The sequence below is a fragment of the Chelon labrosus genome (genome assembly GCF_963514085.1).
Source record: "Chelon labrosus genome assembly, chromosome: 23".
NCBI lineage: Eukaryota > Metazoa > Chordata > Actinopteri > Mugiliformes > Mugilidae > Chelon > Chelon labrosus.
Genome location: NC_140356.1, coordinates 15,266,136 through 15,278,037, shown reverse-complemented (window position 1 = coordinate 15,278,037; position 11,902 = coordinate 15,266,136). Strand labels below are relative to the sequence as shown.

At 41.0% G+C, this 11,902-nt stretch overlaps 2 protein-coding genes across 2 annotated transcripts; one reads left to right on the top strand and one right to left on the bottom strand.

Moving 5' to 3' along the window:
* The first annotated feature begins 338 nt into the window (after nt 1-338).
* Nucleotides 339-4,117, top strand: tigarb (TP53 induced glycolysis regulatory phosphatase b). Its single transcript, XM_084573622.1, has 6 exons — nt 339-413; nt 731-768; nt 1,014-1,135; nt 1,832-1,909; nt 1,988-2,098; nt 3,082-4,117. The coding sequence occupies exons 1-6, from the start codon at nt 382-384 to the stop codon at nt 3,508-3,510; spliced, it is 810 nt and encodes a 269-aa protein (XP_084429748.1). The 5' UTR covers nt 339-381; the 3' UTR covers nt 3,511-4,117.
* Nucleotides 4,118-5,751: 1,634 nt separating this feature from the next.
* On the bottom strand, nt 5,752-8,896 carry fgf23 (fibroblast growth factor 23). The gene is made up of 3 exons (XM_084573623.1): nt 8,549-8,896; nt 8,353-8,456; nt 5,752-7,745 (listed from the first exon to the last, which is right to left on the bottom strand). The coding sequence occupies exons 1-3, from the start codon at nt 8,781-8,783 to the stop codon at nt 7,284-7,286; spliced, it is 801 nt and encodes a 266-aa protein (XP_084429749.1). The 5' UTR covers nt 8,784-8,896; the 3' UTR covers nt 5,752-7,283.
* Nucleotides 8,897-11,902: the final 3,006 nt, after the last annotated feature.

The window sequence follows — 11,902 nt, the reverse complement described above, 5'->3', positions numbered from 1 at the left end:
AATAAAAATATTGGTGTAAAGTTTGCATGTTTAGTTTCTTAATAATTGTTTACAGTGGATACAATTTAGTATTTCTGCTGTACCTTCTTGAACAAAAGTGACAAAAATTTAGGAGAAAAAAGTATGAGTAACGTAAACAAAAATACTAATAAAGCAATACGTACTACGACTCTGATATAATAATAATAATAACAATAATAATAATAAATTGCAGGAAATGACAGGAAATTAAAACGAATAAATATTATATATAAATTTATTTTATTTATTTATTTATTTATTTATTTTACGAAGCACCGCAATGCGTCATGACGCACGAGGCTACGTCAGACGATTGCGGGTGAACCAACCCGGAAGTAGTACAGAGAGCAGCATCTGAAAATGTTTACGTTCAGTTTAACGCTCATACGACAGTAAGTGACTATTTAAAGGCTTTATTTTCATTTTAATCTCCTCATACGAGTGGAAAACGAACAATTTGAATGTGTTGTGGTCTCTCTGAGAGAACGTCGGCTCAGTTTGTCCCGAAGCATGGCGGCTCAATGTCCACCTGTGCCACCGCTAACTTAACAGTTAACAGATGACAGACTTAGCCGAAGTCATTTAACAGAGTTACAGTGTTTCTTAACATAGCTTGTTTATTTGAAGGCGGAATTACTGCCTTGTTGTCAGTGATAAAATGGACTAAAATGTTAATCTCGTCAAATGACATTGCTATGTTTTCACACAGTGGAGAAACACAGTACAACAGAGAGAAGCTGCTGCAAGGTAAACTTGAATATTAATGAACTTTACTCGTAAAACACTCAGAAACAAACGTACAATTTGTTTACACTAAGAAAGATAGTGGCTAACAATAAAATAGTGGAACCAGACCTCTATAAGTAAACTGGTAAAACAGGCAATAATATAACTATATGATTAGGAGAATACATAAGTTCTCATATTTCTTGTTGCAGAAACTTTTACTACATGTTTCTCTTGACTGAGACCCCTGTACTTTGTGTTTTTAGGTCAAGGTGTGGACACTCCTCTGTCAGAGACGGGTATGCAGCAGGGTGAAGCCGTAGGACAATACCTCAAGGACATCACATTCAGCAATGTGTTTGTCAGTAACCTGCAACGGGCCGTTCAGGTAAGACACACTCGTACGTTTGTAATTTGGGCTGCTGACATCTGGGCAATGACAAACACCACCTCACATACATACTCAAACGTACTACCTAAATACTCTCTAGAGCTCTGTGTATTAATCCGCTGCTGAAAATAGTCCCCCAGAAATACACTATTTACTCCTGTTGGGTGGATGTTTGCTCATTATTCCATTACTCAGCTGGAAATGACTGATTTTTATCAAAAGCAAATTGTCAGTAGGAGTGAATGTGTTTGAGGCCTGATGTTAACGTATTGTTTCTTGCTCTCAATAGGTCACAGAAGATGTAATAAAATTGTTAAACAGTGAACTAATACAAGTAATAATGTGGGTGCAAAAAGGTTAGCAAGATAAAAGGCGGCACTGGTGTCATACTTTCAGACTTCTGTGTGTTTCTATAAACATATACATGTGGGAAATCAGCAAAGCCATGAGTAACCAGTTCATTTCCCATCAGGAACAAATGTTTTACCAGTAAAATGTTACCTGATTGTTGAAGAGAAGGGAAAAACAGGATGTGTTAAGAATGACTTACGGATATGGAATCGTTGTGTGAGCATTCATGTCTCTGTGGTCTTTGACTCAGCAGTCCCGGCAGACTCTTTAATGTCCTCTCAGTTTGCCCATGACAGATTCTTTCTGTTACTGCGTCAGTAATTTCCAAATTTCCTTCATCAGACGGCAGAAATAATTCTGAGGAACAACACTCACTGTTCTGGCATGGAGATGGTTTTGGAGCCGTTACTCAGAGAAAGAGTAAGTTATGTTTCCGCTGATTACAGCTTTACATGTGCTGTAGTTTGTATTCTGAGATCTAAATTGTTGTTGATGCAGGGTTTTGGTGTTGCCGAAGGGCGTCACAAAGAGCATCTGAAGAACATGGCCAACGCTGCCGGACAGTCATTTCGGGACTACACGCCGCCGGGAGGGGAAACTTTGGACCAGGTGAGTCAGATAAGAGTCAGGATTACATCTCTTAGAAATTAAAAACAGGCAGGAGAGAATTAGACTATTGCTTATACAACAGAGCCATCTAGTGTTCGTTTTCAGACATTGCAGTGTAAAGATGCCAGGTATTTTAAAAGCTCATATTTAATTGACAAAACTAATGAACTGGCTCACTGTCACTCTGCCATTGTGGGACGCTTAAATTAAAAAAGAGACATCAATAATGGTTTTAGCAATATTTGTGCTTTTCATGCAAGTTGGATGGAGCTGGGAAACATATAATGATGGTATTTAGCAGCTCTTTTTAAATCCATTGATTGTGTTTCTACACCTCTTTCTCTTATTCTTATTTGGTACTGTTTTGGGGGTATTTAATTCCTTTAATAGATCATTTTATTTGTTATTATTTCCTAATTTAGAATTCACATTGTTAGTTTTTTTCCTCTAAAATGTCAAAACATTTGTGAGTAAATGGTAATTTAGCAAAATAAACACAGACTTTAAGTCTCGGGCTGACTCTGAACTCATACTTGTTTGTACGTGGAAAGACTTGGTGACACTTGCTGACAAACGGTGAAAAACTGCGGCTCATAATCTGTGGTTTTTTGATAATTTATTAGCTCAGTGTCAAGGAATAGAGTTTTTCTGTGACACCGGAAACCGTTTGAGCGTCTCATTTTGTGTTTCACTGAATTTTCTTCATAAAATATCCTTGTGATCTTGTACCTGAGTAGTTAGTCAAGGCCTTAACAACTTTGTCTAACAGATAAATTAGATGTTTTACTAAATGTTGGGCTATTCGTTTGATAAGCCAAACACAAACTCTGCCTTTGTAAAACAAAAAAAGAAAGGAGAAGCTGCAACAACAACAAAAAAATCTCAAATTTCTTTAAACAAGATAAGAAAACTTAGCTGACAGAAAGCTAAAAGAGACTCTGCTGAGTCCAGGAATCATTTTGCTCTCGTCACCTTGTTTCTAGGTGAAGCTGCGATTCAAAAAATTCCTCAAAGTCCTTTTCAAGCAAATGCTGGATGAGCACAGCTTGTCAGGACCCGATGCCTCCTCGGGGGCTTCAGCAGACAGAGGTGCTGCTGCCGCCGCCGCTGCCTCGGACGTCCCTCCTGGCGGCTCAGCTAACGACGGCCTCCAAGGAGTGTCGGCCCACGTTCTGGTCGTGAGCCACGGCGCTTACATCCGTGTGGCCATCAGACACCTTGTGGAGGACCTGAAGTGCGCTCTGCCTGCAGGGGTGAAGGTGTCGCATCTGTTTTCGCCTTGCGCTAACACGGGCATCAGTCGTTTTATTCTCACTCTGAGCCAGGCCGAGTCGGGGCCGGCGCTCTCCGCTGCTAGCTGCGTCTTCACCAACAGGACGGAGCACCTGAAAAACCTCACAGAGGCTGAATAGTTTGTGTGCGTATGTACACAGTATCTGCACTATCATGAACATTAAAGGGAAAGAGATTTAAGAAGTTACAAACAGTAACTGAATGAAACTACGTACAGGGTAAATCATAGTACTGTGTTTTTAAGTGGATCAATATTCAAAATCATTGTGTAGTACTATAATAGTATGAAACCATTTCTTCCGGCTGTACGCCAGCAAGGCCTCGTGTGTCATACTTCGTTTTCACATCTGGTAATTTAATCTTGTTTTTTTGTTTTTTTTAATCGCATTAAACCAAAGTCTGAATTATTTATTGTGTTGCAGAACACTGTCGGTATTTGTGGCATTTTCAACCCGATGTGTCTCCCGTGTTTCGGTTGTGGTGCTGCTTGTTTTACTTGTGCAATGTAACCTGACAACACCGAGTCGTTGTTGATTTTCTGTTTAACCAAAAAAAGAAAATGTTTTAGACTGACGTTAAAATATAACTGACAACAAGTTGCATTTATCACAGTGTAAGAGCTGTGAAACATATATGACATGTTCTGGATGTATTTGTTTCTGCAAGCTGCTACATATTTCCATCACAACGTGATTTATTGATAATAAAACCTAAAAATATAAGAAGTAGGAAAAAAGAGTCTGTTTTGTGTTGGTGAATATTATTTCATCGCTAATAATTGCATAGATTTAGTGCATATCTTGTACACTGACAAGATTTTCTCCTACTTTGTGCTTGAACGCCGCATTTCTGAGGGAAATCTTACTTTTTGCTCCACCAGATTTTTACAGCTAAAGTGAATGAATAGTCGACAGCCCCATAATTTGTCATTTCTTGACAACTTCAACTTGATTTTGAGTCGTCCAGGTCATGGTATGTCTAAGAAGAAAAGCTAAAGCAAAGACAAGTGGACTTGTTGAGTTTTTGTGAAGACGTTTCACCACTCATCTCACCACTCCGTCTCCTTTTACACTTTGAGTTATTGTCCATCGCTGGGTCGTTAGAGAACTACTCATTGTGAGACAAAAACAACTCCCTACCAGTCATTTAGAACTGAAAAAGCCACTTGAATGAGCAGTGAAACATCTTCAAGATCACCCAGTTTTTTTAGTTGCACTGTTTCTGCGCTTTTTATACTATGACCTTTAATTGTAATAGCATTAAACTATTTCTACTCCGACCACTAGTGCCAAATAATCAGGCACAGTAAAAGCCTCAAACACTATCCATCCTGCTATCTCTGGTGTGCAGAGTCTTGGTCTCTCCTTAAGACCTGGTGATAACGATGCTTCATAAATTAAATGAGTGGTGAAACGTCCTCAAGAAAAAAGCCCAGAGATCAGTTTTCGGTCGGTTAGTGTAGCCAAGACGCGCTGTGTGTCGCTAGATCGTCTCTGAATGTCGTCTTAGCGGTCGGACCAGAAATGTGTCTTCCGTCCGTCTTGTGTGTGTTCACACTTTAACCTGGACTTTGTGCTGACCGTGTAGCAATCTTCACTTGATCTTAAGAAGTTTTTGTTCCTGCTTCGTTTAGTCAGACCCAGTAAGATAGATACTGATTCTTCTGAGTCACCTCTGCAGCAAACTTAGAAATGTTTTCTTTATCATGACACAAGCATAACACAAATAAATCCTGCAGTTGTTGTGACGTGCTCAATTTATTTCATTTTTAAGCAGGACTCTGAGACTAAGGCCTAGAGTTTAAGAGGTCAGGACAAATGTTAATACCGTTTCTGAACAAGGCCTCTCCACTTTGGACCTTTAACAACTGTCTCCCGTCTTCAGTATTTATTTCTAAGTTATAAATTGCACCCATTTTAATGTTTAGAGCAAACATAGACACCTTTAGACTCTGGGGCAAATATGATTTTTTGCTTTCTGGAAGACAGGACAAGGGCAGGGGGACTCGTCTTTTATTACAAGGCTGCTGCCTAGCGTAGCACAAAGATTAGAAACCTGGCTCTGTCTGTAGCTAATAAACTCTTAAGCCTATCCCAGCTGTCATCGGGCGAGAGGCGGGGTACACCCTGGACAGCTCGAAAGTCTACTCACACCTACGGCCAATTTTGAATCACCAATGAACCTAATGAGCATGTCTTTGGACGGTGGGAGGAAGCTGGAGTACCCGGAGAGAACCCACGCAGACACAGGGAGAACATGCAAACTCCACACAGAAAGGCCCCAGTCGGCCGATGGATTAGAACCCAGAACCTTCTTGCAGTGAGGCATCAGTGCTTTGTGTTTAATCAATAAGAAATCCGTTTCATGCGCATGTGTTGTACCCTCTTCTGTGCCCGGACTATTCTGTGGCAGGGATCTATAAAGTCCAGGAAGACGTCTGTGGTCGCCTGGCAACCGCAGAAGGAACAACGTGAACTTCCCTTGCACCGCTGCATCACGAGGTCAAAAGTTAATGGACGACTCTGACCACTTTAAAGTCCGTAAAATAGAATTAGCCCAGTTGTATTTATAGAGCGCCGTGACTCAGCTCCAGTCCGTGTGGCTGTTCGCTAATTAGGCGGAAGAGGGTCGGAAAAGTGCCGAACGCCAAACCTGCTTGCACATTCACAACTTCCTCTCACATAGTACATGTTGTCTCATTTACCCGGTGACACATTTTGGACCTGGATTTGCATAAAACAACACTCCAACACTGGACACGTTTCCTTTATTCGTTTATTTTGTCCCAAATTCAAGCAACCTACAACTCCAGCTCATACATTCAAAGACAAACCATGTTTTCATTTATGTACATTTTTTTTTTTAAATTGTGAAGCATCCTTATAAATACCATAAATAACAATAAAGGAATGGATTTAAATAAATAAATACTCTTCGGGACTGTTTCTGTGTATGTGTGTGTGTGTGTGTGTGTGTGTTTCCGTATGTGTGTGTGTGTGTGTGTGTGTGTGGGTGTGGGTGTGTGTGTGTGTTTGCTGGTGGTGCCCAGCACCTGTAAAAGTCACAAAAAGTCCAGATTCGACATCAAGACTACTGCCCTGTTCAAATTTACCCTGTAGTTATATTCCTTCAAGTCATGACTGATTGCTGGTTGGAAAAACATACACATTATAAGAGTTTTATTATATTACAACGACGTATACTGCAGTGAAACGTTTATGGAGTCACTATCTAAGGTTTAATAACTGACAAATAACACACTTCAAATAAAATATAGGCTAAAAATTAACTTTAAATGCAACTTTTAAGTATATTCCTGTACATATTTTCATTTTTTTGTTTTGTTTTAAGTCATGCCTGCCTGGTGGACAGGGCCCCCAGTCCTCCAGAGGTAGGCTTCTGTCTCAAGATAACATTAGTGTCACTTTAAAATGTGGGTTTCTCAGACCAGCTGTAAAAACCACAAAAAAAATGTTGATTTTTGTATTATTTGTATTTATTTCTATGGTTACTTTTATATCTCACTTTAAGGAAACTACTTCTCATATCTTTCTCGGTGTGAAATGATGCCAACTGTGGATATAGGGAAACTGATTTGAATAATTTATCATCTTAAAGATTTTCTTTTTCAATTAAATTAATCTTCAAAGATCTCAGAAGCAAACTGACAGCAAGTGGAAAGGTGTGGTTGAGCTTTAAGACGATGTGAATTGTGCAAAAGGGTTTGCAAGTCAAGTCTAATATTTTGTGCATTCAGTGTATAAACACACTGCTTCTCTGAATGTTTGACGACGGTAAATATATTATTATTTTTAAGTCAGTGTGGCAGTTAAGGCTTTAATTGCACTCACGCAGAGTAAATGAAGAGTAAAGTGGTCTCTCGGCTCGTAAATCAGCCCATGGTCCCGGTGCTCCGGGGACTGGCCGCGTAGGACGAGTGCACGCCCCAGGGGTCGTGGGTGGACGGAGCCAGCGGCGTCTCCCGGGACACGTTGCGTCCTTCGTCCCCGGCCTCCGCTTCCACTTCCACCTCCGCATCCAGGTCTGCGTCGTCCTCCTGCACTGCCCGAGAGTCCGATCCCTCCTCGGTCTGCCCCTGGTACACGCTGTGTGGGTCTGTGGGATCCACCACCACCTGGTTCCTCTTCTCCCTGTGCAGCAGGAGGCGCTCCAGCGGCACCGTGTTCTTCTTGGGCAGGAAGAGGGAGGTCTGCGGCAGGTTCTGACCCACGGAGAACACCTGCCGGGAGCCCTCCAGGTTGAACAGGATGCCGGTCCGGCTGGAGTAGTACACGTCCCGGTTGTTTTCCAGAAGCTTGTGGTTGAACAGACAGTCGTCCCTCAGGCAGGTGGGCTGAAAAAGAGACGGAGAGAGGCAGAAAATAAAACATCTGTAATTAGAATAACCTTATTTTTCTCCAGACGCTAGACAGTATTTTTTTTTCTTTTTTTTTTTTTTTTTTTTTTTACTTTAGACCACAATCTTATCAACTTGTAAAAAAGTAAAAAATTTGTTATGCAAAAACGCAGCAATATTAGAGTACTATAGAAGAATATTTCACATAAAAGTAGACAAAAATTGGTCGAGGATGAGATAATTTCCCAACTTTTCTAGTGGAAATCAGTAATCATTTTCTAGATATAGTAATTTCCCTTATTCTTTCGCGGGTCTCTTAACGATAACTGTGCGTAAAACTTCGGAATGATGCTATAAAAGAGCATAAACAAGTTTGTGGAGTTGATTAAGTGAAAGTAAAAGTCAGTCGAGCTCAGTAATTTAAAAATATATCAAAATAAACAGATGTTTAGACATCTCACAGTGCGTAAAAGCGTGACAAAAACAATGCGTAAAACCTTTAATGGTGCCAAACGGGGGAACTCACTACTAAAGAAAAAAAGACAGTGGAGAGGTTCAGGCTAAAGCAACATATCAAGTGAATTTAAAGTGATTAGTTACTTACAGAGCTGAACGGATTTCCCTCCAGATCCATACACAGATAACGGCTGCTTTTGACGCCAAAAATTGCGATGCGCTCCCTCGTTTCAGCTTTCAGCAGAATCACACCTGGAGGGAGAAAGAACCGTAAGCATCACATGCTTAAAGACATTTATTCACAATTAAGATGACATATCTGGAAAACCTAAACCGTGTCTTACTATATGAACTCCTGGCCGTAGTTTTGCGCACGGTGCCATCCAATCTGATCTCCAAGTAGAAGTTGTTGAGGTCTGTGGACGTCTGCAGGTGAACGTATCTCCTCGGGTTCCCCCAGTTGGACCCAACCAGCGGTGACGGGTTCGGGGCCGTTTCCCCCAGAGGAAATCCCTGCAAGACAGTGATCAAGAGCGCCAGCACCGTGTCCCTCATCCCAAGTCTCCTGTTGGCGTCCATCCTGGATCAAAACGGTGGCTTCCACTGCGAGCTGCTGGAAGTTTTCAGATGCTCTGTTGTCCCAAAGTTTGGAGACGGTTCCTATTTAAAGCCCACCGAGTGCCACTCCTGCTCACATCCTTTGCGTAAAAAAAGAGCAACTCGCCCCCAAAGCAGATGTGCGGGTTTGCTGCAGCGGAAGGGCCACTTCCACCTCTGTGTGTTTATCCCCATGCTGTTGGTCAGACAACAGGACTCTTATTTTTGGTTACATGTTTTGACTCATCCACCTTAAACTAAGACTATTTCATAATCACCCACCGGTTCAGGTTTTAGTTTGGATTGAGAAGGTGCATTCTCCAATATAAAAGAAAAAAACAGGGGTAAGAGTTATAGAGTCCTATAATAAAATCATTGCAATTTGATTAAACTTAAATTCCCGATGCAATCATTTAATCACAATAGACTGGTGGTTTACTCATAAATTAGTTCAGTTTGCTGCATTTACGCACCTGCACAAGTCAACACTTCCACTATCACACCAGCAGAGGGAGACACTCTCTTATTTGGTTTCACTGGGAGTCAAATATCTTACTACTACTGGAGGCTTTTTTAGCAGGACACATTAAATCAAACCGTCACAGAGAAGAAATACTATCTTGTTGTTCAAAATCTGTGGAAACATTTCAACAGCTTCTCCTAGAAATAAAACGTAAGTCTCCCCCAGGGATTTAAACTCACGTCCAATTTGAGGAAACAAGACACTTAAATCCCTCAAATTTTAAAGAAATACCAGTTTTTGGAAAGTACATTTAATAAAGTAGTAAAGAATATTTAAGAGGTTTATTATTTGTGCCTCTCAAATGCACAACCTTCATTTTACAGGTTACTTGTTGTACAGCACTTTACATAAATAGACATATGCTAATCTTAGAATATAGAATTAGGTTTGTACTGTCAGGACAGGGAAGCCAAGCAACTGTTTGGGACACCGTGGAAAGAAAGAAAAAAAAAAAGAGAAAGGAGACCCCCATATTTTTTGCAGTGACATCCATAAACCCACTTAAACCTATGAAGGCTCAACAGTTCATCAGTACTCCACAACGGGGCCCCTTTCTATCTATCCTGTGACAGATTTTGTTGATTTGGACTCAGGGGGGAGGGTGATAGCACATGTGCGTTTTTGCTTTAAGCCCCCCAGAACCTAGGATATAGTGTATATATATATAATGCATAGTTAAAGAAGAAACGAGTGGTTCCCAGTCCTTTAACTGTGTGAGGTTTTGGATGATCCATTCACAGAGCAACTTCTCGTCTAAATGTGCTACACAGATCATATTAAATAACAGCTTGAGGCCACAAAAGGAACATTTATTCTATAATTTAGATGAGTGAGTGTAGTTTTGTGCAGTAGAACTTTGTTATATTCTTCTCTCATTAATCCCACGACCCCACAGATTTATCTGGTGACCTGCAGAGGAGGCCAGACCCCTATATTGGGAACCACGACTGAAATGCAAGTCTAAATATAGAATAATTAAAGTAGCTCCACCACGAGCTAAGTTCATTTTACTGATTATCTTTCCATGCATATTTCAAGGAACTCCATTTGCTTTTCGGATTAACTAACTTGCCAATTGTATTTTTAATAAATGCTCACACTAGAACCACCGACAGAAAACGACACTTAACCAGCAGCCAGTTAAAAAAAAAACAAAACAAACTTTTATTGGTATCTCAGGAATACAGTAGACTGCTGTGCACAGCACATACGTACAAAAATAAAAGGAAGAAACTTTAATATCCTTACTTAGCATTGTCTGTTTTCAGAAACAAATAAATGAAGTTTGTTTCTTTTTTTTAATTTACAGTCATCAGCAAACCAAAAACTAAGGCAGAAGGTGAGGTATATGAGAACAGAGGAGAGGAATAGAGTGGAGGCTCGCGCCCATTAGAGCAGGAGTTCAAACAAAAAACACAAGAAGCACACACCCCTAACCGAGCTCAGGGCTCAGGCATGCTAATCGTACATTAAACAGGATAAAAAAAAAAAAAGAAGATATTCCTCACCTTGACTTAATTAAATTTGACCTAAAATAAGCCGTGGAAAGAGGAAAAAAAAAAAAGAGACAATCTGAACAATTTTTTGGTCAAAGCTGAAAGGTGAGCGTTTAGTTTTAGACACAACTTTCCCTCTTTTAGACATCCAGCTCTTATTTCATGACAGAATAAATGTGGGGAAACAAACCTCTTTACGTTTATAATCAAGATGTCTGTCATAAGGTGCTACTATAAACTTCAGACATCTTTATTGAGAGGCGTGTAAGAGGAAGCTCCATTGCTGTGCATACGCAGCGTTCACTTCCACACCCTCCTCAGCCAAAAACGTTGACAATCCACCCCCGAGAAGAAAAGCACATCAGCGGTGCGACATGCAGCCTCGCCTACGACAGCCTTTTTGAAACCACGAAAACACCACATTTGCTCTGCTGTGTAGCCTCGGCGCTCGCAAGAAAAAAAAACAGAACACCTTCTCAGAGAGATTTATGCGTGAGGAGAATACTGTTATGAATCAATCTGCGGGTCGCAGACAGTTTGAGCAGCAGGTGACACTTTGTCAGTATGAGGGATCGGGGCCTGGGGTCAGGGTAGAGTCTGGAAGCAGCAGCAGTAGCAGAGGTCACGCCCCTCAGGACGACTGGAGAGCTGTCCTGCAGGACTGGAGTGCAGCAAGGGGAGGTGAGGCTCTGCGTGACTCTGCTCCTCACACACTGCATTAAGTCTGCAGATGTCTCCTCCCCAGAAATATCCCAACACAAGTACTTGGAAAGGGGACAGCATGTTGTGGAGCTGTGTCTTAAAGAGATGGGGCTTATAAATTCATAGAAGGAAGGGAGGATGTTTAAAAATGATTTCAATCTGGGAATTATGAGGAACTTTAAGTGCTTCGGTCAACTGGAAACCAACTATAGAGCTGGTTCAGACGATTATTTAGTAATATTTCCTGTGTCAGAAAGATACTTTAAATTCCTATTTCATGGAAACAGCCTGGACCATATATCAAACCACCCCGGCCACTGGGGTAGGGGCCAAGGCTGGTCTGTGGCTCTGACCTTGAACTAAAAAAGGCTGAAAGGAGA

What these genes read in the sequence shown, in the direction of transcription:
- tigarb (XM_084573622.1), top strand. Translation starts at nt 382, where the DNA reads ATGTTTACGTTCAGTTTAACGCTCATACGACA. An exon ending in CAGAGAGAAGCTGCTGCAAG is followed by an intron (nt 769 to 1,013) that starts GTAAACTTGAAT and finishes TTGTGTTTTTAG; the next exon opens with GTCAAGGTGTGGACACTCCT. An exon ending in ACCTGCAACGGGCCGTTCAG is followed by an intron (nt 1,136 to 1,831) that starts GTAAGACACACT and finishes TTCCTTCATCAG; the next exon opens with ACGGCAGAAATAATTCTGAG.
- fgf23 (XM_084573623.1), bottom strand. Translation starts at nt 8,783, where the DNA reads ATGGACGCCAACAGGAGACTTGGGATGAGGGACACGGTGCTGGCGCTC. An exon ending in TACGGCCAGGAGTTCATATA is followed by an intron (nt 8,457 to 8,548) that starts GTAAGACACGGT and finishes TTCTCCCTCCAG; the next exon opens with GTGTGATTCTGCTGAAAGCT. An exon ending in AGGGAAATCCGTTCAGCTCT is followed by an intron (nt 7,746 to 8,352) that starts GTAAGTAACTAA and finishes TCTCTTTTTCAG; the next exon opens with CCCACCTGCCTGAGGGACGA.